At 40.4% G+C, this 24,498-nt stretch overlaps 1 protein-coding gene and 1 pseudogene across 1 annotated transcript in view; both read left to right on the forward strand.

Moving 5' to 3' along the window:
* Positions 1–2,026: 2,026 nt before the first annotated feature.
* The window catches only part of CDC73 (cell division cycle 73), a 108,570-nt gene continuing 86,098 nt past the window's right edge, over positions 2,027–24,498 (forward strand). Inside the window, exons 1-7 of the mRNA XM_086617506.1 lie at positions 2,027–2,182; positions 7,761–7,866; positions 8,866–8,935; positions 10,782–10,844; positions 10,933–10,985; positions 12,716–12,804; positions 15,444–15,660. Of these exons, the coding sequence (XP_086473632.1) occupies positions 2,052–2,182; positions 7,761–7,866; positions 8,866–8,935; positions 10,782–10,844; positions 10,933–10,985; positions 12,716–12,804; positions 15,444–15,660 (729 nt within the window). The 5' untranslated portion in view covers positions 2,027–2,051. The remainder of the gene's footprint in view (positions 2,183–7,760; positions 7,867–8,865; positions 8,936–10,781; positions 10,845–10,932; positions 10,986–12,715; positions 12,805–15,443; positions 15,661–24,498) is intronic.
* LOC147528171 (ubiquitin-conjugating enzyme E2 D2 pseudogene) lies at positions 7,916–8,346 on the forward strand (annotated as a pseudogene).

Consider the following 24,498-nt stretch of genomic DNA (forward strand, 5'->3'; position numbering starts at 1 on the left):
TCTAAACTCTTGTGATAAAACTGATAAACTCTCAGGTATCTAATGCCACGTGAAAATAACTTCTTTGACGTCTCTTACCAAATCCTGATTTAGTGATAAAATAATGGTTATTTATCTCAGTATGATTCCCAGAGCAAACGGTGGGAACTATTTTGTGAACTCCTATTTAAAACTTCTAATGAAGGCGTCCTTAAACGAAAAAGTAAACCAGAACTACAACATTTTACTGAAACATGAAAATAACTTTCTTTGCAGCCGATTATATGTACAGCATAGAATCATAGAATGGTTTGGGTCGGAAGGGTCCCTTAAAGATCAACTAGTTCCAACCCCCCTGCCATGGGCAGAGAAAATCCTTCACTACACCAGGTTGCCCATCATGCTCTGCTTACTGAGCAACAGACCGCGGCATGGCTAAAATGAACGGCTTTTTGTGTCTTTGTAACATAACGACTTTGTATCTTGCTGAAGTATTATTCTTCTAATATAAAAAGGTCTAGCAAGTGCATGGGATGTGTCTCTTCACAGGTCACACTGGTTTAGGTGACGCAGTGGGGTTTTGAATGAGACATAGAAGCACAACTCGACCTGCTGGAAGCATTTCAAGTTCTATTCCATTTTGTTTTTCAGGAGAATTGTAGAACGGTTTGGGGTTGGAAGAGACCATAAAGATCATCTAGTTCCAACCCCCCTGCCATGGGCAGGACACCCTTCTACTACACCAGGTTGCTCAAAGCCTCATCCAACCTGGCCTTGAACACTTCCAGGGATGGGGCATCCACAGCTTCTCTGGGCAACCTGTTCCAGTGCCTCACCACCCTCATAGCTGTAGCTCCAGTAATTCAGAATCCAGTCCAAGAAATGACATTCTGTTCATCCATTATGGTTTTGCCTCCTAAGTACATGAAAGTTATTCTATGCCGATTGCAAAATAAATGTTGGAAGTAATTGGTATATTTCAGCGTGTTACTGGGTGTTGTAGTATATTTGTGTGTTAGACTATTCCGCTACCATATGTGAAATGTTACCCATATAGTTGCGATATTCTGCATCCGGTGCAAGTGTGACATCACACGTGGTGACATCATTGACATCTCAGAACAGGAAATGATAGACACTGTTGACTTTTAGTCTGTTTTGTAAGTCTTGATACCTGCTACTTCCAGGAAGAAAAATGACGCAGTTCTGCCTTTTGCAGATTTAACATGGGATAAGGTTTTCTGCCGATGTTGAAAAGCGTTACGAAAATTCTGAGCGTTAAAGGTCAGAATAAGCCATCACGAGAGCTTTCTTCCAGCCCTGCAATCCCAGAACTGGTATTCCCCGGGGGTTTCCAGTCTGTCGGGTTCTGCTGGGAAGCGCTGCGCCGCCGTTTTTGTGTGCTCAGCGGAAGAAGTTTCCCCGGAGCAGCGGGCGCGGGCCGGTGGCGGGGAGGGGGGCCCCTGCCGGCTGCAGCCGCGGTGGCCGCGGGGAGCGGCGGGCGCCCCGGGAGCCCTGCGGGGCGAAGCGGCGCTTGCTCGGCGGTGGTGCCGGCTTTTCTTCCTCCGGCGCGGGGCGGTAAACGTTTTCCTGATTGCTTCCTTGCTGTGGGCCTGTGGCGGATTGCTCTCGGCAGAATTCAATCGCGTTTCTGTGACTGGCGAGGCAGAGATTTTTTTTCTTTTTTTTCTCTTTTATCTTTCCTCCCCCTTTATTTCCAGGATCCAGAAGATTTTCTGGAGCTCCGGCGTTCCTCCCGGCGCGGCTGTGACGGGCCGGGCCGGGCCGGGGGGCGGCCGGTTGGCGGCGGCTCCGGGAGCGGCTGTGCCGGCGGTGTCTGTGACGCCCTCCTCGCCGCCCGAAGCCATGGCCGGAGCCCGCCCAGGCGGGGGCCGCCCTGAGGCGGGGCCGCGTCGCCCCCTGGAGGCGGCGGCGGCGAGGGCGGTGCCTCTGCTGCTCAGGCGTTCGCGGCGGGCAGCCCGGGCCTGGCGGCTGGCGGCGGGGTCCTCGCGCGGCTGGCAGAGGGGCCGGGCCGGAGCGAAGCAGCGGCGGCCGGCGGCTGCGGAGCGAAGATGGCGGACGTGCTGAGCGTGCTGCGGCAGTACAACACGCAGAAGAAGGAGATCGTGGTGAAGGGCGATGAGGTGATCTTCGGCGAGTTCTCCTGGCCCAAGAACGTCAAGACCAACTATGTCATCTGGGGGTGAGCGGCGGCGCCAGGGCGGGCGGCGGGCGGCTGCTCGCCCGCGGAGGGGACGGGCGCGGGGCGGAGGGAGAAGTTGCCCCGAAGTTGCGGGGGAGCTCCCGGGCGGCGGCACGGCGGGTCCCGCTGCCCTTCGCCTTGCGCTGCGTCGCGGGCAGAGGGGCGGGCGGGGCGGGCGGCCTGGCTGCCGGCAGGGCCCCCGCGGGAGCGCACCGGCGCGGCGAGGGGCCGCCTGCCCGCCGGGCGCCGCGTCCCGGGGCAGGGGGCGTCTGAGCGGCGCGGCGCGGCCCGCCCGGCGCTCTGCGGCCGGCACCCTTCGCGGCGGGGCGGGCGGTGCCCCCGTCCCCTGTGCCGCCGGCAGCCCGGGCGGGCAGGGAGGTCTGGCCGGCCCCTTCGGGAAGGTTCCCGGGACCGTGCCCGCTGAGCGGCCGGACGGCGCCTCGGCCCTGGGCCTGTCCGTGCGACCCGGCGGGGCTGGAGAGTCGCGGCGGGGCCGGATCTTGCAGGCTCCTGCGATGAGATGGCAGGAGGCAGCGTCTCGGAAGTTTTTCTGGGTTTCGCGTGAAAAACGGGCTTTACGTATTTACCGCCGTAGTTTATCTGGGCTGCTTGTCTTTTCCCGGTGTAGGAAAGTCGGTGGGTCCAAGGCGACGCTCCCTCTGCGGTCACCTGCGAGCCCCGCTGAACCGTGCAGGTGCTTTGCCCCTCCCCAGCCTGCCCCGAGCTGAGGCCTCTTCCTGGGCTGGACCCAACGCGGGCTGTTCCCTTCCTACCGTAACAATCGAGTGGAGAGAGTGTTCTTCTTTCCGCTTAAATGATTATATTAAGTGCTTATTCGTAGAAAACTGCTAGAAAACGTTTTGTACCTGTTGAATTTTCCAGTACGAAATGTGTTGGTTACAGTGCGAGGGAGTTAGGTCCTTCATGCTCCTCTCCTCTGAAGTTAGCGGCTGCTTGCTTTTAGTGCCCTAACCAAAAGGGCTTCAGTCGATCTCTTTTAAACCCAAAAGCAAATAATGCTTACCGTTGAATATGAGGTCGTGAACGTTTCAGGTAGTGATCAAAGAGAGTACAATAAGCTGTGAAGCTCGATGAAAAAACAGGAGAACTTCAGATTTCTCAAAAAAAAGCCCTTGTAATTCAATCTATGACCAGGAATTATTTTATTTTAAATTTTCATAATTATGATGTGAATATTAGCATTGATCCAAAATCCTGACTTCTAGTTTGAGAGAGAAAGAAACCTGTTTGTTTATGTTAACGTGTAGACAGATTGGGGTTTTTTAACTCATTTTACTTTGCACTGTGTTTAAAACTAGAAATGTGTTATTTCATTACCTATTTCAAGCTGTCAGAAACTCATTTAGGATTTATTTGCGCTTCCTGGCTGAGTGGGGGATACTGGTAGCTAGACTGAAAAGGAAGAAAAATATTTGCATAAGCAGTTAGGTTTTAAAGTTCTTGAAAAGTCTTATTTCTATTTTTGCTGAGCAACTCTGTAGACACTGGTGGTGGTTTTCTTGCTACAAGTTGCTTTTCCCAGGTAGTAATAAGTAAGGGTTAGCTAGACGGACAAGTTTAATTGCTGTTGTGCAGGGAACGGAGAAACTGATATGCTGGCCCGACTCTAATACTGCTTATGAGAGCTTGAATTAGGCCCAGGAATTGTTAACAGAAGACAAAAAGACAGTACCCTGCAGAGCAAAACTTTATTATGTACGTTCAGGCAACTTTATCTTCATGGTCGAGAAGGACCGTGGGCGAACAGAGGATACTCTGAGCAGAACAGCAGCAGTAACCTCATGATAGCTGTTTGTGTCCTCACCTCTTGCGATAGATGTGTTTTAGAATTTGGAGACTTTTTGTTTGTTTGAAGTAAGTTAGTAAATCTTGGTTTAGACCAGTGACTTCTAAAATTCTGGTAGGATCAGACACGTTCTAGTGAACCACCGTGGAATTCTGTATGTCTAATCTTCAAATTAAAGACACTGTGAAGATGAGACCAGTTCTGCAAGCTGCACTCAGTAGCTTTGACACCAGGGTTTAGGAGCAGTTAATTTGTGTAATTGCCAGATTTATGCAGAGACTTACGAGGAATGCTTTCAAAAACTTCTAAGACTTAAAACCTTTTATATTTAGGTCACTTGACAGGATCCAAACTGTGCTTGCACTCAGCAGTTGTTGGTGGCTTAGTCTTTCATGAAGCAAATCTCGAGTTCTGTTTTGGGTGTTCACAGCGTGGTTGCTGTAATTGCATCTCTGCTGCCAGTCTGGAGAGAGTAATGCCAGTCTGACCAGCAGTGGTGGCATTCTGTCCCTGCTAGAATTAGAAGTAGTCCCACTAGGCATTTAACACTCTGGCTCCTTGAGCAGCTAAGCTGGCAGGAGTCAGCGGTGCTGCCCTGCGCTGCTGCCTTCTCTCTGTGCTAGCACGAGCGTCAGCCAAACAGGGAACAGGTCTGAGGACCTAAGCCAAGTTCAAAGGAAGCTGGAGGGGGGGAAAATGAAGGGAAAAAAAAAAGGCAGAAATTAATTTTAAGCCAGGTTAGTTTCCAAATAATAGTTACATGAATACCCCTGCTGGCACATGAAGAAGGCTAGATGGCCTAAGGTTAAGTGCTTTGTGTATTTTGATCTGATGACTCTTCTGTGGCCCCTGAAGAGTGGTTACAGAATCTGTTTCAAAAGTGAAGGAAGGAATCAATCTAACAGAGAAACTTATTTGCTTTGTTTACCCAGCAGAGGGGCTTGTGTGCATAGCTGAGAAGTTTCTAAACAGTGAGCAGCTGGTCATGGTATTGTAATTTGTGTGATACTCTGCATGCCTAGTCTTGTGTTTTAAAGATTACTGCTTGCTTTTGTGGGTGAGACACAGGCCTTCAATACTGCTGTAAAAATTTGTGCTTTGAAGCATGAGAGAGGAAATAAAGCTGTTAAAATGAATAAACTCCTGAAGCCCACAGGTTGAAGGTGAAAGGATGAGCTGGAAATAAATTTCTGGTGTTAAAAACAAACAGGTGAAACTTTCACTCTTGCATTACGTAAACGTTTTCTCTAGTTTTTAAGCTGCAGTTTTATTTCAGTTAGAGATGCAACTCTTCACAGCCATTAAAGCAAAAATATAAGTTCTGGACTTTTGGAGGTCTGAATTGTAAGATTGTAATTTTTTATGAAGTAATTGATGCCATTACTAAAATGGAAAATAAGATAATTTATTTTGCTATTTTGGATGTTTGTAAATTGAGTGAAGTAAGCTGCCTTCAGATCAGCTTGCTTTTAGTTTTCTGTTTATCAAGCAGGTTCTTTCTGTCTGGAAAATCTGGCAGGAACACAAACTGATGCTGAAATGTCAGTTTAGACTTAGATTTTTTACTTGTGTACAACTGCTTGTCCAGCCGACACTTTCCCTTTTAAGTGCAATATCTTGTCCTCCTGATAACACATCCTCTTGCAACTGTAAGGAGCGTGAGGATTTCTCGTGTGTGTGTGGTTTAAGTGATGAAGTACCAGCTGTGCCCTGCTGAGCTTTGGCAATGCTTGTGGCTTTGTAATACTGTGTTTTCAAATTAATAGATAACCATTCATACTTGTTTCCTAAATTATGCCATTTATTGCTAAATAGTGTAAATAAAAGCTGGAGTAGATGACCAGCTGGACTTTTTGTATAACGTTCAGGGATATGACACACTTCAAAGAAATAATGAGTTATTCTGAAGTGAGATAATCTAAAATGTTTGTTTTAAAATGAAGTATCAACTGTATCGTGTGACGTTGACTTCACTTCAGAGCCAAGTCTATGTAGAGGAAGTTTTTGTTTCTACTAGTGCTCTAAGTATGTTTAGATACCTCCTTATCAAAGGCAGCAGCGAAACAGTAAAACACTCATACAGTTCCTTGCTGAGGAATCCAGTTCTGTTGGCTGTAGTTGTGAAGCCAGTTTTTGACTTCTTAGCAGCTGAAAGACACGTCGTCTCTCCCCTTTCCTCTCCAGCAGCAAAGCAAACATGCACACCCCAGCCCGTGCAGACTAAGTTTTTGGAAGGAAGGAGCAGTGATAGAAAGATCCTTTATTGTACTGTTCTCCTGGTATTTTGAATCACTTTTTTCTCTGCGTGAATAAAGGTATATTTGTTTTCTCAGGCATCGTTATGAAAGCAATGTTTCCAACCTTGCTGCTGGTAATGGTTCTGAACAGGTTATTAGATGCTTTCGGTCTAGATAATTCCAGAAAAACAACTGCAAGAAAAGCAGTAGTGGCTTTATATCCACAGTATGGAGAAAACAGACTTACACTTCTGTTGCGTTTAGTAGATGATTGTGTGGCTCTTTCAGGTTAAAGAATGTTATAGTTGAATATTTGTTATTTCTTCTCCCTTCCCCTGGTGAGGTTGGCACTTCGGCAGTGAATGTTTCAATGCTGGTGGTGAGCCGTGAGTAAAGCCACTGTGCTTGGAGGGAAAGCTCCTTCTGATGGTTTTAATGAAAGTATTTCTTCCTGAAGTCTCTGGTTTGATCAAAATTCTATGCCAGTCTTAAATTTTACAGTTTTGGCCAGATTTTCTGATGGGTCGTCTTCCTCAGGCTTCGAGGTGAGCTGGCTGGTTGGGGACGGGGACTGGGCAGTATGGGGGAGCCTTGTCCTGCTTGGAGCCAGCGTCTGGCAGGTGCCAGGTCTGGGCAGCGGAATCCCTGGTCTCTGTGATTTCCTCGTCCTGCTGGGGCTCTGAAACCGACGGAAAGATCCATTTCTCAAAGCAGTTGAAGTATGTAGGAAGCAGGTTTTGTTTTCAAACCGGGACAGGCATTGCTTCCCCTACAAAATCTTGTAATAACAGCATAAAGGGTGAACGTGTGTGTCGGGGAGTTATGTTTGATGCATATGGAGCCAAGCTGAAACTGCTTTTTTGTTTGGCCTTGGTTTGAGGGATGTTTTTTTTCAAATTGTTACACGGAACAGATTTCCTTTTATACTTAAAAGGCATCTCTTTCCAAGAAGCTGTTTTGAAACTGAAATTGAACTTGATGCTGTCACGTTGCTGTGAAGTGGTCTGACTCCAGTATGGGAGTTGGTTGTGATTTTGTGTTTCGTTTTGGTTTTGCTAGTTTTGTGTGCGGTTAGTTTCTAGTTGCTGCTTAGTTTTGAACCATTCCTCTGTAGACTTCATGGACTTTGTGTATTCTGAGTTCTTCACTGTGCTTTCTCTAGTGGTGAAAATTCTGTCCCATTACACAAGTTCCTTTGATAATCAGAATACGTATGTTTGAGATGGGGGAGGATGTGTTCTTACAGTTTCCCAAGTCTTGCTGCTTGTATATTTTAAAACTCATCCAGCTCTTACTGTGAATCATTTTGGGCAGTTTTTATAACTCGCTCAGTAAAGAGGCTGCAAGAACATATGTCCCTCACTCGTATTTGTCAGCACAATTGATGGTTCACTAGTTAGGAGACAGCCTGGTAACAATATTACTGCTTGTTTTTTGAACTGTCACCTGGAAAGAAGAGAGAACTTTGCTTAAAAAGTGTGTGCATGAGATGGAGAGGTTAAATTGTAAAAATTTTTGTTTTGTGATTTTACAGGACAGGGAAAGAGGGCCAACCCAGGGAATACTACACTTTGGATTCTATCTTGTTCCTGCTCAATAATGTGCACCTTTCGCATCCTGTTTATGTCCGCCGTGCTGCAGTAAGTAAACCATATAAAATTTTATTTTGTCTTGTTTGTGACGAGTAATATGTGTATAGTTGTTTTCAGGAAACGGTAGTAGCATTTAAGTGTATGAATTTGACTGCAGAAAGGGAAAAAGATATGCAACAAAGTGTGTGTGTGTTTAAAAAAGAACACCTCTACATGGGGATCAAATGACAGTCCTTACCAAGGTGGAATATTTGTCTTGACAATTCACTTCCCAACAGATTATCCCTTCAAACCACCAGATTGCATTTACAACAAGAGTCTGTCCCTCGAATAGTAACAGCATTTCTCTTGATATTCTACAGTTACAGTTGTCTCCAGCACTATTTCAAAAGTACTTTTGTCCATCTTTTCTCTGTTGTATGATCCCAATCTGGATGACCCTTTAGTGACTGAGGGGGCAAGGATCTACACAACAGAGAAAGGTAAAGCAGAGTAGCTTTGGAGTGGACTCAGAAGTATGCATGCTAATTAAAGAAATTGTTGGCTAAGCTCTACAAATAAAGATAGGGCAACTCTGAAAGAGAAAGTCCTTTTGATTTCCATTTGACTGCTTTCTCTGAGCCCACACTTCATCTTCCCCTGTGCCACATGGTTACCTGATACAGCAGTGCTGCATGTTGTATGTACTTGGAACATCAAAATTGAAATACTCTGGGTTTGCGTACCAGTGTTGACTCCTGGCAGAGAGGTGTGTGGGGGGGTGTGTGTGTGTGTTAAAAGCTAGTTCTTAATCTTACTTGCAAGTGAAGGAGGAAAAGGCTGTCCTCTCTTTCAGTTTTATAGCAGACAACATGCTTCATTTTGTGTAGTTGAACATCCTCCAGGAAGTAGTTTTGTTCTCAAGCTTGATAGTTATGCTTTCTTGGGAGGCAGGACACATGTTCCTGTCTTTGTGCGAATGAGTAGTTTTCACTAAAACTGAAAAATGTTCAGCAAGAGTCTTTATGAGGGAATAACAATTTAATGTCAAATCTTGTGTCTTTTCAGACTGAAAACATTCCTGTGGTAAGAAGACCTGATAGGAAAGACTTGCTTGCATACCTAAATGGGGAAACATGTGAGTGGTGCTTTCTTTTAACTTACACGCCTAGCGTGCTTTACTGCTTCATGTTTATGGGTCAAGTGAGGGGTAGAAGGGAAGGATGGTTAGCAATGGTCGGTTTGCAACTTGACTGAATATGTTCAAAATTCTTAAACGCAGTTAGGGTTTCTTTAATTTTTTAGTTTTGTTATGAACTTAACTGTTTTTGTGGCGCTTGGATAGGAACTGCATTCCTACATGCATGTTTAGAACTGAGCTACTTTTTTGTTATTAACATCCTTTGGTTAATAGTTATGTGTTAGAATGCTTAGTGTTTATATTTTTTCCTTCTCTAGACTGTGGGAAACTTTTGGTAGCACGTTGATCTTGATGTGATAAGCGTGTGAGATAAAATCTTCAGTACAGTAAATTATATCAAATCACTGCTTTGTCAGTCTGGCAGATTTGCCTAGTATTTCATCACCTTAAATTTTTCTTAAGAATAGTCAGAGAAAAATAAATGTGTCTTACTGTTGTAAGTTGATCTGTTTTGTAGGTGGTCTTAGAATTTTAAGTATACTGGAATATGAGATTATTTCTGTAATATGAGCAGTAAACCATTTTCTATATATATTTTAAAGGGACCAGCAGGTGGTCTGTATTCCAAAAACTAGACAAACTTGATTCCAGGCTGTAAAATAATTATCTTTGTGACTCTTGTTTTCTTTTATGTGGTATATGATATACAGATCATACAGTCATTGACTAATTTATGTTGGAAGGGACCACAGGAGGTCATCTGGTTCAGTCGTCTTTTCGAAGGAGGGCCAAGTGACCCTGGGCAACCTGTTCTAACTTTGTATTCAGTCAGGTTCTGAATCATAGAATCGTAGAATGGTTTTGGTTGGAGGAGACATTCAAGATCATCTCGTTCCAATCCCCCTGCCATAGGCAGGGACACCCTCCACTACACCAAGTTGCTCAAAGTCTTATCCCAACCTGGCCTTGAACACTTCCAGGGATGAGGCATCGACAGCTTCTTTGGGACAGGTTTCTGGTGCCTCACCACCCTCAGAGGGAAGAATTGCTTCCTTAATCTAAATCTGCCGCTATATTCAGTTTAAAGCTATTACTTCTTGGCTTATCACTACACACCCTTGTGAAAAGTCCCTCTCCAGCTTTCATGTAGGCCTCCTTTAGGTACTGGAAGGCTGCTAGAAAGTCTCCCCAGAGCCTTCTCTTCTCCAGGCTGAACAACCCCAACTTTCTGAGCCTGTCTTCATAGCAGAGGTGCTCCACCCCTCTGACTATCTTTGTGGGCCTCCTCCGGACTTGCTCCAACAGGTCCATGTCCTTCTGATGTTGGGGGTACAGCTGAACGCTGTACTGCAGGTGAGGTCTCACGAGAGTAGAGCAGAGGGGCAGAATCACCTCCCTGGACCTGCTGGCCATGCTTCTTTTGATGCAGCCCAGGATACGGTTGGCTTTCTGGGCTGCAAGTGCACATTGCTGGCTCATGTTGAGCTTCTCATCAACCAATCCCCCATAAGTTTTTCTCCTCAGGGCTCCTCTCAATCTGTTCTTCTCCCTGCCTGTACTTGTGCTTGGGATTGCCCTGACCCGTGTGCAGGACCTTAGACTTGGCCCTGTTGAACTTCATGAGCTTCTCACTGGCCCACTTCTCCAGCCTATCTTGTCCCTCTGGATGGCATCCCTTCCCGCCAGCGTGTTAATTGCACAGATCCAATGTTTGACCACCTTTGCTACCTAATGTTTAGTTAGAATTTCTGCTGTTGTAATTTGTCTGTTGTCTTTCTTCCTTTTGTACTTAAGTACTTTTGAAATATTTTGTACTTAAATTAAATGTTGTGTTTAATTACAGCAACCTCATCAAGCATAGACAGAAGTGCTCCACTTGAAATCGGTCTTCAACGGTCCACTCAAGGTACAGTTTAGCTGAAAAATAATTTTGATGTTTACTTTATGAAAGTCTACTACAATCTTACATTTTTAATATCCTCTTTTTCTCGTAGTTAAAAGAGCAGCAGATGAAATATTAGCAGAAGCAAAGAAACCAAGAATAGAGGTAATGACAGTAACGGTCATAAATACAAATTGAGGGTGGTGGTAAATTACAGCTTTTATCTGTTTTCGTAGCAATTCAAGGGCTAACTGTCCTCTGGGTGCACATGGTACTTCTGTTAATGTGAACATGAACTGGAAGGAGTTAGAATTTAAGCCTCTGATTTAAACTTGGAATTTTAGTTGCTAGGTGTGTGTTGTAGTATGAAAGGGGAAAGCTTGACCATGTATCTGTGAGCACCTGTTGCATTATAACCTTTCTGCTAAGAGCTGTGGGATTGGAATAAAAATGCTGTTTAATGACTGATTATTGTTTTTGCCATCCATGAGTTGGCATTATAACTTAAATGCCAGTCTTATCTCTGTCAATGGATAATTACTTGTTTTACCTGCTATTTTAGTCTCTTTATAGCAGTATATGAAACTGTCCCTGTGATTATTATTTTCTGAAACTGTCTTAGCTAATTAATTTAACAGTGTATTTTCACAAGTACCTCTTGAATAGAAGCAATGTGTCTAGTTATTACACACATTGTATTACTTAACTCTGCCTGATTTTAAAAACTGACTTACTGTTTTTTTTTTAACTGTGCTCATTCAATTTTCTCCTCTGTTAGTTATAAATCTGGCTGTATATATTTTCAGAGTAATGAGGCTTTAGATTTCTTTTTAGAAGAAGGGTTATCAAAATACATGAATTCCCTTAATCAAGAATTGGGTTTGAACATGGATTGTGCGTAGCTGTAACTGCATAAGAATCATAAAAACTTTGTGCATTCTTAATGGCGCATGAGCGCACGATTGCTATGAGATGACCTATTGGTGATGCATAGATTTTTATTCTGCGTTACCCTATGTGATTGTCATGCCAGTATGTTTTGAAACTGTAGATCTTCACCATCATAATTGGGAGAATCAAGAATTCTGCATATGAGCCTGATGAGCTTACAGCCATCTTCTCTTTTTTCCCTTGCTGCTTTGACAGCTCAGAGTTGTATAGTCTGCTTTAAGTTGTTCAGAGATCCTCTTGATATAGAGATTCCAGGTCTCTCCTGATACATGGGCATGACTGGTTTTGCTGTGCTTCAGCCTTTTAGCAATAGGACAGGCTTGATGCTGATTTGAGTTTTGTGGGGAAAGAAGATAGATTGAACGCAAGTGCTACCAGCATTAAGAAGCTGAAAAGTTGGCATAAAATTACATCTGTCTGCTGCTTTCTCAGATTACAAGTCTGTCTCAAACCTGACTTGAGTAACTAGAGGCTTCCTTACTCTGGACTTGTTTTTTATATTTATTAAGAATGCCATTTGTAAAAGTGCTGCGTCAAGATATAACAGTTTTGAGCAGTTCTTTTATTTGGAAGCGTCACTGGGCCAATTTGAATATCTGATAAATTTACCTTAAATCTTTATGTGTGTGTGTGTGTGTTGTCCTACCAGAATGTGTGCATTGTTTGTCAGCTTTAAGTTCTCTAACTCATTTTTCTATTGTTCTCAATTGTGGTCTGAGCAAGACTCTTTATGAGGAAATGGTAGTTTCCTTTTCATTATTCTAATTATACTTTGTGGTTCTTGACGAAATTTCCAATAGCTGTACAGTTAATGCTAGTGCATAGATCAGAAATGCAAATGGCAAAAAAAATTTCTGAATAGCTTTAGTTCTAGTTACATTTATTTTTTAAGGAGAATGCACAAGAAGTTAAACATTACAATTAATCATTACTGTTACTGCTAGGATGAAGAGTGTGTGCGCCTCGACAAGGAGCGATTGGCAGCTCGGTTGGAAGGACATAAAGAAGGTATCGTGCAAACGGAGCAGATCAGGTGGGAATACTTTTTCTTATGAGCAATGCTTAATTAAAGGACTGATAACAATTCTGGTGCTGTTCAAGGCAGCTAGTTTTACTTTTATTCAACAGCTCTCAGTGTGCATCTGAGCATCATTCTCCCTCATTTTGTTCTTAAAAATGCCAGGGCGCATCACCCTGTAAGACAGTGAGAAAAGAAATACAGTTTATGATGGCAACAAAACTAAAAGCAGTGCCATTGAGTAAAGCAAAACCAGGAAGAAAACTACATCCAACCTCCACAGCCTTTTTTTTAATTATTATTATTATTAGCATGTGGTGATGGAGGTAGCTCTTTACAGCAGCTCTTGGCAAGTGTTTTTTTGTAACACTAATCAAAAACACACAAAAAAAATTGAGTGTGAGATCCAGACATGACAACCCAAACAGAAATTCTTAAAAATGCTCAAAAATTCTGACCTCTCCAGAGGATTACTTCATGAAAATCTTCCACTTTCATGGGAATAGGATATGATTCACTCCCTCCCTTTGGTGCTATCATCAGTAATACTCGAGGAGGTGGAACCTCATGCCTGGTGAGACTTCTGTTCTTAAGTAGAAGTTCAGATGTCATGACATGGCATGAGATTTGGTTTGTCTTCAAAAGTGAGCGGACAGTTGTCTCTTCCTCCCACCAAATCTGCCAATTCTGCTTTCTTCTGCCATGTTGTTTATCTAAATAGTCCAATACAGTGAGCAGAACTGCAAGGGGAAGCTGATTATCTCTCTATTTCAAAGAAAAATAGCCTGTATTGAGGAATGTCTTGCATGCAAAAGGAGGAAAACATTGTGAGAACAGATCAAGGGGTAACATAACCTCTGTTTGACTCCCTACAGAGGTAAGCCTCTTGTGTCTAAAGAGGCAATAGGTTATCAGAGGATAATGCACTGTCATTGCCGCAACTAATAATCAGTATTCAAGTGCTTCAAAACTTGCCCATCATGTTTCCTGTTGTATTCACAAAATTCTGTTGTATCCATCCAGAATTTTGTGAAGAATAACAGCTGGTATTGAGTCTTACACCATATCTTCCTGAAGCTAAGCAGAGAGGAAAGGAAATTCTTGTAAAATCTTGTTGATGCTAAGGAACTTGGGCTTAGTAGGATACCAGACTCTAGTATTTCATTTTCAAATACCTGAGTTCAGAAGCCTTAAAGTAAAGGTAGCTGCTTAATTTCTTTAGTGTGTCAGCTCACGTACTGTAAAATGAGAGTCGCGCTTCCTACAGTTAAGGTGTATGACTATGAATTAATGTACTGCTTTGTCTGCATTGGATTTTGCAGAAAAGTCATTTTCACTTGATAAACCAACTACAGTCTTCAGAAATTTATCTTTTGAGCATAAACAATACTGTGAATGCTCATCTGTCCTTTACTGGGATCAAATTTACCAGTTAGTCTTGCAACAGTTAATACAGTAGAGTTGAGGCATTGATTGAATCCATAATTACACCTAACCACACGAAAAAGACATATTTTTTAAAGTCTTCTTCCTCTCCCTCTTGTATAGACATACTTAAAAGGAAATGACAGGGGTGGAAAAAAAAAGTAATTCTCATACCCGACTTAAAATCAGAGAATCTAAGGATCAGAAAATCAAAAAGTACACACATTTTGTATAAACTAATGGTTTGAATCCTAGCTAGAGTGTATCAGAACTTTGTTTTGGAGCTGTGAGACAATCCTGCAATGAGAATTACTGGGTATCATTTGTAGTTGCTTTATATTCTGTATTTACAAATTTTATTTTTTTAATACTGAATGTGAAAGACTGCTCTTTTAAAAAAAGTGCAAATAACATTTGTAGGCAGTGAGTTTGAACTCCATGCTTGTCACTGTTACCGCTTTGTTTAATAGCGACACAAAAAAGTTCCCTTTCCAATAGCTTAGTTGTAGAAGGACAATACTTCACAGCAAGTATTTGTTGTATTAATTTTTCAATGTAATCTCAAAAAAAATCACATGAAATTGAATTGGATATGTGCAGTTAAGATTGTGCAATTCAGTCCTTTTTTTTTTTTTTCTTATTCAACTTGTGCAAAACAATAGGGCTCACCATTTGGCAGCCAAATTCTGTGTTTACAATTAAAAGCAAACAGATAAAGTTGCTGCACTCTTGGACTGAACTGAGCTACCTCAAACACAGCTTAATGTGCACAAAGTTACTACCATCTGTTGTTTGTTTGGCATAACAGCACCTCAGCTGAAATTTAGATGAATGCTTTGAAAGCCTCAGAGCAGCCAGGGATTGATTGACTGGACACAAAATTGTAATCCACAAAAAGCAAGGGGGAGCTGAAATTCAGATGACCTTGTAAATGAAAGTGTTAGTCCTGGTGCTTTACACTTGAAATCTTTACTTGCACTTATTGTAGTTGGGGTTTTTTTGATGGTTTTTGTGCTAATACCAGATGGAGTCTTGTCAGAAGGTTGATTCTCATGCCCAAAACAGCAAAGCTAAGCTCATGTAATCTCCAAGTGTACGTAAGGTGACTGTTTTATGATTTATAGTATAGCTGTAAACTTTCAGCAGGATGAAGTTATTCATTCACAAATTCTTTCAGAAGAATTATTTGTGTAATTATTCAGTCTCTTCTGTTATTTTTGCTCATTTAGGTCCTTATCTGAAGCCATGTCGGTGGAAAAAATTGCTGCTATCAAAGCAAAAATCATGGCAAAGAAAAGATCCACTATCAAAACGGATCTGGATGATGACATAACTGCTCTTAAACAGAGAAGTTTTGTTGATGCTGAAGTGGATGTAACCAGAGATATCGTCAGCAGGGAGAGAGTATGGAGGACAAGAACTACCATCTTGCAAAGCACAGGCAAGGTAATGCTCTGGATACCAAGCTGGTTTTATGATCTAAAAGACAAACTGCGTTTTCTATTTTCTGTATCTCTAACTTGTTAGCTCTAGGTGACTGAGGGGATTATGCTTAGGGTTCTAGGTGGGGGGCTGTTGGCACAGTGACAGAAGAGTTAGTTCTTACCCGATTACAGTAAGCCTAAGATGTATCTCAAAATACTTGTTTCAGCCATTTAAATGATACCCAGTAATCACTTAAGTCCTCCTAAACAAAGCTGGTTTGAGCTCTATGGTTGGGAGGGCTGTATGGAAGTACCTGCAGGTCTGAAACAGACAAAAGTGAGAAGTAACTGATAGAAGTAGTAACATGTCTACTTTGAAAGTCCAAAGGCTGCCAAGATGTGGAAAACACCAAAGAAGTAAGGAGAGAAAATGCTAAAATGAACAAAACCAGAAAGTGTTACCATGAGGAGGCTTTTCTGTATAATTTTGTCCCTTCACGCTCCTTTAATCCGTGCCTTTAGCTGCACTTGGTTGTGCCATCCAGAACATGGTTGCAAGCACAGCTGACAGCTTGTTCTATTTGGACAGTTAGACTTTATTGCAGTGATACTTGGCACTAAATTTCTCAAGGAAATATTAAATCAATTTCTAAAAGATTGCAAATGTCTGTTTTCCTGAGTTTATTGTCAAATTGCATCCTTTGCCTTCACTTCTTTAAGTACTGTCACCGGAAAATAATGTTTAGAAGTAAATGAGGTCCTAGTTTTTATTAGTCTTAAGAATATTTTACCATAGTGCTCATTTTTGCAACCTAGTCTCATGGCATTAGTGGTAGAATAATTTGACTCATGAATTATGGGGTAATTCCTATGTATGTGGCACGTATCTGCATGCTACGTGCAGAGTGAGTTTGGCTTCCTTGAGTCTGAGAGATTCGTAGCAATAAATAGTTGATAAATTTGTAAAGGCCTTTAATGTCTTAGTGGAAATGTTGTACTGAAGGAATCTGGGTAGCTTTTCCTCCTTTAGCAATTCATTCATGGCATTTGTGCCTTTACATGTCTTCCAAGGGAAACTTGCAAAGATACTAGGGAAAGAGTTGAATGTTTTATTGTAGAATCCTTGTAATAATAGTGAGATGGCGTAGTGATTTTAAGCAAAATCTAACACAAGGAGAAAGACAAGAAACGAGATCAACTTTGTTCTTGGACCCAGCATGCAGTTACTTTGATGAGCCTGGTGGATGTGGTAGGCCTAATAGCAAGTCTTTATTCCTGTTTGTGCAGGATTGCAGGAGCATTCTTGATAACACTTGATGATTTTTGTTCATGCTAATATTTGTATTTTCAGACAAGTAACAGTGAGAGTAACAAGATGGGGAAACATCGCTTGTTACCCAAGGCTGTGATTTATTGCAGAACAGCTCAGGTTGTTTTGTTTGTTTGTTTGTTTTCTTTGTGATTTTGTTTGTTGTGTGGTTGTTTGGGTTTTTTTTTTGTTTCTTTTTTTTTTTTTTTTGAAAGAACATTCGTGAAGATCTTCTCAAAAGTTGTTAGGAAACTGGTATGTTCTCTCAAGCATATCATTCCTTATCTGCTTCCCTGTTCATTTAAAGAATTTTGATCAGGGAAGCATGATACCCCTCTGCGAATGCCTTTTTGACTTTTCTGTATGATACTTGAATTGCTAATGTGCCTGATAGTGAAAATCTACAATAAAAAGAATTATCTGCTTGGTATAGATATATCTGCAGTCTCTTGAATCCTCCTAGAATGTTTAAAACCAAAATTGACTTCAACAGTAGTTTACATACCATATAGTGTCTGACTTTTAAACATCTGAATTCCTTTAGAACTCCTGGGTGAACAGTAAGGAAGGGTGAGCACCCCAAAATGTCAATTTCATTGTTTCTTTCCAAAAATTGCTTCAGAGGCAGCTCCTCAAGCTCTCTTCTCCACAGAGGAAAACTCCAGTGTGTGAGCTTAACCAGTGTTTTCTGTAGTAAACAAAGATGCAGAGATAGTTTGAGATGCAAAAGGAAAACACTAGGAAGTGTAGGTCACAGTAAAAAGAAAATAATCTGTTGTCCTTATCAGCTTTCTAGCAGATTTCCTCTGTTTTTGATGTGTTAGAAAAAAGTACTGATTCCTCCAGCGAGATGCTCCTCAAGGTGTATGTAAATGATAATAATTGTAACTATATTTATGAAGCATTTACTGTTTCTGCTTTCGGACACATTTTCTGATTCTGAAGTTTGTTTTTTTACTTCAAATAGCCTTTTTTGCTGTAGAACTGTTCCATGTTTGTTTTTGGTTTTTTTTTTAAGTCTCCAGTGATGTAGTGTTCTATTTTAACATCTTTAAAAGTTTTCAAGATATTTGCATTCTGCCCTTTTAGGTGCTGCTTTTAATTATCTTTTTATAGCATATTCATTGTTACATAACTCCTCTTGCTGAAATTAAATAGTGGTGGATTCTTTTTTCCTGGCTGTAGGTTTGGTTTTTTTTGTTGGTTTGATGTGTTGTAGGGGTTTTTTTTGTTTGTTTACAAGAATGTTGAATTTGAGTGCATTGATACTGCTGTGTAGGATATTCTTCAGCAGCTACCTCACTACCTGTCGAAAGTAGGTACTATGGACTAAACCAAGAGATACTTTTCCTTTTGTGACTACTTTAGCTAGTTGGTCCAAGAAACAATTGCTTATCATAGCTAAAGAATTAATCGCTGCACCAGTTCCCTTCTTATTAACTGCAGTCTCTCATAATTACTTTTTCTTCTTCGGAAGTGTCTGTACTGTCCCATTCATATGGGCAATATAACTCTCAGACTCTGGTGATTTGGGGCAGGTTATCCTTCATTTACTGTCATGCATTGGTTGTCTTTCATAGTTTGTTTGACTGTAAACTTTCTGTAGTGCATGACACAGCTCTGTTACTTGTACAACCCCTCTGCTACCTTCTTGTAAGCAGATGTTGTGTTGATCCCTGCCTGTCTTTTTGCTGACTTTTGTGAGGTTCCTATTGTTTGTGAAATCAGACACTTCAGTTCACCTGTCCTCTTTCTGTTGTAAGGTTTCTAGAATTTTCATTTGCTTGCTTATTTTTGTTTTGCTTAGAACTTTTTGTTGAGGTGTTTTTCCTTAGTTTTCTGCCTGATTATTATGCAGTTCTACCTTGTTTTGGAAATAGTGTTTTAGTTGCTGGTAGATGAGTCATCCTGCACTGTCTGTTTTAAACATCTGTTGGCCTTCCCTAAGTCTGTAGTGTAGTCTTCTAGATTTTATGAATAATGTGACATTTTTATGTAATCGCTTTTCAGAGCCAAATTGCATCTGTTTAGTCTAAGGTTTTTTTCATCTCATAGTAGCTTAATTTTAGAACTATTTGAGAGGATATATTGTTTAAAGCAATTTAATTACAAGTTTGACTAAAGGCATGCAACATAACATTGCTGTTTTGGTGAGTCAACTGGCAGTCTAACCAGCTGAAAAATTAGTCAGATTTCAAAAGCAATAGAAGTACTAGAGCTGCTTCTGAATTCCTTTACCATTCTTTCCACAGCCACGATTGTTGGGGGCTTAAAGAAATTAATCTCTTCTGTTTGTCCTCGCTCTTCGTGCAGTCTAATTCTCATTCTTAATCTTCACAAACACACATAAAAATCAGGGTAAGGGAATTACTATCTTCAGAATGCTGGGGGAGAAAAGTTTAAAGAAGAAAAAGTGGAAATTACCTGTAGATTGATATTGGGACATGGTATCTTGCTGCTCTAAGTGTCTCACTTTTTTGGTGGCCTTTTTTGTACAAAGCAGGCATAATAATATTGGATGCTTACTTGCATCGTGTTAGAAGAGTGTGAATGAGTTCTTGATAATGCGGTCGTGCTGTTGACTATGGAACCTGTTTCTGGAGAACAGGTTAAGATTGTCAGATTCTCATATATGTTAAATCAGTTTGAACGGAAATAATGTCTGGTGAAGATATGTCAGAATTAATATTGGCAGTTTCAAAACTGCAAATCTTAGGGGAAAATGCTAGCAAAGTGCTACTTTTATAGCTTCTTTATTGAGAGAACCTGTGTATATAGAACTGGATATCTTCTCTGGTAGCTGAAGTTTTGAACCCGTACATAGAACGTTTACCATCATAAGTGCTTGGAGTGTTAAGTTTTGAATTACTGCTTTGCAGAGGTTTCAGTTATGTTGTGTGCATGTTTTTAGATAAATATCTGGCCATTTTGTAAAACAAAACATTGAGCACCAAGAGAAGACTGTTTAAGGTGAAATTGATTCCTTCCTTTTGTGTCCTTTCTCTTTCTTTTCTGAATAATCCTTTGATTTCTATAAGCTTCTGTAGCAGGCTTCAGCAATCTTCCCTGAAGGAAATACCTCCTTGTTCCATTTCTACTGTAAATGTGTTTCTGGCACTTGAATTCTTCCTATAGGGAACAAATTGAAGTAGCCTAAACAGGAGTTTCAGCATTCACAGTTGTATTTGGAGGGTGATTTTTGTTGGCAACTTCTGATGTTTTTGTTTTGGTAATTTTTTTTTAATCTCTCAGATTGCTCAGAAGTATTTCTTAGATAAGCAACATGGTAACTGGGTGGGCTGGGCTGAAGATGCTCTACTTCTGTGCAGAAAAATCTTAGAACTGGAATCTTGGAAATGCACTAGTTAATGCCTTGCGAATTTACAACTTTTTCAAATGAACCAGTGTTCTTATTGGAATAGTGAACTCTTAGCATTTCTGACATTTTTTAAAAGAATCTTTCATCCTTTTCTTTCTAGGAATAGGCTAGAGATTATTACTGGAACTTCAAGTTTTGGATAGCACTCTTCAGTGATATTTTCTTACAATTGCGAGTATTAGAATTACCTTTTCTTGAGTGGACTCTAACCCTGTGTACAGGAGAAATAACATAATCCATCCTGTCAAATATATGGGAAGGCTTAAAGGTTATACGACATAACCTTTCTAAATCACTTTGACTGAGAAGCTGGAACAATTGCTCTACATGCTTCGTGTGTGAGTCCATATGCAGACACATATTTATATATCCATTTGCAGCAACTGCATGGGGCTTGTCCAGCTGCTGGTTTTGTAGCTTGATTGACTACTTTTAACAGATCTGTAAACCCCTTCTTTACTGTCTTCCTTGAGCCTTGTGTGTCTTTTGAAGACTCTGCAAGGCACTCGGAGTCTAGAGTGACCTGTACGGTATCTTAACGTTACTGTGTGACTGGATATGTTCCAGGGAAAAGCACTGAAGTAGGGCCATATAAATTGGATGTGAGAAATCTGAATTTGAGGTAAACGTTTTTCTAATGGAACTAGCTGTGTATAAAACTGGAGAATGACCAGATGTGGGCTCCCTATGCAAGTGTCCGTTAATAACAGAAAACCTCTTTAGAGCATTGCAACTTGGAGTGGGATCAGAGTTATGTGAAACTCAGTCTCTCTAGCTTAGTTCATAACCTTTGAATCATGAAATTGTATCTTTTTGTCAATATGTTTCTTCATGTACATACTGCTTGCTAGGTCTAAGTTGAAATATTGAAGCAAAGGTCTCATTTATGTTGTACTTCTTGTTGCTTCCCTTCTGCAGACTGACCAATTTGGTTCTCACAATCTGGGTAGTTAGTCTTCCCCCTGCTTAATATTTACTGTACCAAGAAACTAACAGAAAATATTCTGAATTATGACTTTTAAAATATATATTCCTGTTTCCTTTCTAATAAAGCAGGAAGTAAGCCTGAATCAAATACAATGTTAGTTTTCTGCCTTAATTGTGATATTTTTATATTCTTTATTCTTATGTGAAAACTTTAGACTAGACTATCCAGCAGATATTTCTGTTAAGCTTTATGTTGAAAGCAAAGGTATCTTACTTTGTATAACAAGCAATTTGTTTAAATAAAGAACTCTCTATTTTCTTTTTAAAGCTTCATCCGTTTTCAGATTTGATATCTTTAGTTATTGAAGTCCTGTTGTAATGTTCTAGTTATCTGTACTTTGGGGAAAAAAGGTTGGTTGATGCCAATGTATTGTGTATCCATAAAAAGGATGTTAATACAGAAGGGACTGGACTCAGCTCTGACTTAATTTTATAGAACATGACTATGAGTTGTATGTATTAAATCCCATAATATTGATTTTTTTTTTTTTTTAATTTTATTTTATTTTATTTCTCCACTGCCCCCCTCCCAGCTTCTGGGTGTGTTTGTATGTGTGGTGATGAGAAGTCAAAACTGAGTAAGATGTCTGGGGTCTGTTTATAGCTGACCTAGCCATGTGGATTAGTGTTTTCTTGGTATGTGGCATTTGTCTTGGATGTAGCTTGCAATTGCAAATTTATCCAGTACAGTGTCTTGCTCTGAACTATTTCAGAATATTGTTCCTCTGCTTTTCTGTGTTTCTGTACATAAGTATTAAATAGCAAGACTTTTCGTATTCCCCAAGTGAATCTCATCTTTATGATGGTCAGTATTTTTAATTTCACGTTATGGCCTGGAAAATTCTACCACTGCAGTTAGTATTTACATACTTTATTTTTTGAATTAATGTCTTTTATTCGTGGAGTTGATCCTTTTAACAGTAACATATTTTAACTAAATGCTGTTAGAAATATTTTTCACTTACTTTCAGTTCATATTTTTGTTCCGATACCTTTTGAGCATTGTTACCACTGAAGTCACCTGTGAAGGGATTGTAACTACAGTTATAACGTAATTTCAGTAAAATCTTTAATGTGATCTTATAACTGGAAAATATTTCAATCAAAATAATTTTCTAGAAAGACTAATATATTTTAATCACTTTTGACAACTAAAAGCTCTGAGAGTAAAATGTTGGAAATTCTAAAAGAAATTATTTGATTGTAAAAGCAATTTTCTATATGGGCTCTAGGTGGCAGAATTGTTCTGTGTTCCTGCAATTCACAATAGTGCTGAATTTAATAGCAAAATTGAAAAGAGGAAGGTGTGCCAGGTTAATAGCAACTAGTATCCTCATTAGTGCTTTCAAATGGAACAACCGGATGGTTTTAGAATGGCTGTGCACAGCTATAATGGCATAGTACAGCTTAAGTTCCCAAACTCAGCTTTATCCTATATTAGCTTACATAGTAAAACTGGGAAGACCGTGACATTGGTACTGGGCATGAGTGCAGACATTTTAAATACTGCACATAAAGGAAAGATGGGACAGATTATAAAAATTGTGTTTCTACTGAGCAATACTGAATCTTGTTTTGTAAATAGGTACATTGAATTTGTCAGAAAACTGTAGGATAAATCATTGTTTCCTGAAAGAAAATTTAGGTCAGCTGTAAAGTAACTTCACCATTCTTAAGCACTACTTCTGTAACTGTTAAAAAAAAGTTTCCATATGCTGCATTCATAGCAGAAATAAACTCAGATTATGAGGGGGATTTTTGAGCAGATTTTATGCTGTGCTGTATCTTTAGGCTATTACAGTGTTGCTGCTCTTTTGTGCTTCTGAATCACCCTTTGTGCTATTTCAAATTAAATGTTTCAGTTGTCTTTCATATGATACTCTTGCTATAACAATTTAGCGAAGACAATATGGACAAGTGAGGAGTGGAACTTGTCACTGAAAACATAGTCCACAAATGCACAGGGCTGATGACTATGGTTTCAATTCAGTGCAGTAGACTATAGTAATACTTGAATGAACTTTTTGACTGAAACATAAAGAAATGTTATTTGATTCCCAGGGTAACTTTTTGTGAAAGGGAATGTCTGATCTTTATTCTTTTTCCCCAGCAGTTGGTAACAAGTTTAGTTTTGTTAATATTTTTTTTTAAACTGTCAGATTAGGGAACCTACAAAAACTAAGTCATATGCTCTGCTTCAGTTGCTTAGCTATATAAAAATTCAAGTACTGTATTGTGAATTTCTTAAACTATTTCCCTGATAACACAACTAAGATGACCTCTTTATTTAGGTGGTTCTTTTAAAATTGTCTGTGGGGTAGTATGCTTTTTGTATCACTCGTGCTGTGGTGTGACTTACTGTAGTATGGCACGTACAGGCCAAAAGGGCATGGAGAATGTTTGAGAGGTACCATGAGGTCTCCGCAAACATGCCTGTCAGTGCAGCTGAGCATCGTGTGCATTTTACCTGTTACTCAAATGAAAGCAAATAAGGAAAATGGGAGCAGTGCACGTGTACGTAATTCAAAAAGCATTTACTTCATCACAGCTGTGTCATTCATGATCATGTTTCCACCTGTGACCTTTATCTGAAAGGTTCTTATGTAAGGAGAGGAAAGATGCTGGGTCAGAAATCATGGAAATTTTTGTGGTCTGAATAAGCAGAAAATACCAATAGTTCTCACAGCCGTTCTACCAGTTTATTTGGATACTTGCAGTTGTTTGTGGCTGTCTCTTGAGTATCAATCTTGCAAATGTCTAGCCTTTAATTCTGAGGGCAACCTAGCTCAAGTATAAAATGCAGTGCTTTAGGACTATCTTTAAATTAGAACAGTAAGGAGGAGAGATGATCAGCTTCAATGTTGGTGATCAGTTTATGCATGGAAGATAGAGCTTCTTAAGCATAGGAGAGTGATACCTTAAATCGAGGACTCCAGATTTAAATATGTGCTTTCAATTTAAATGTGCAAAATATTTCTTGTAAATATATAGTTCATCAGTTCATGTTCCATATGAACAGTTTTATATTTCTGCTGTACTTTTTACGGGACCACCTGAATGCTATTTACATATTTTGTGTCATGTAGTACATTAGAACTGCTGGAAATTTGTGATGGGAATCTTGCATTTCTGGTACTGCATCATGCCTTACAGTCTGTCAGTGGCTGCAAAGGACTTAACAGTAT

Source organism: Tauraco erythrolophus, chromosome 10 (assembly GCF_009769465.1).
Source record: "Tauraco erythrolophus isolate bTauEry1 chromosome 10, bTauEry1.pri, whole genome shotgun sequence".
Lineage (NCBI taxonomy): Eukaryota > Metazoa > Chordata > Aves > Musophagiformes > Musophagidae > Tauraco > Tauraco erythrolophus.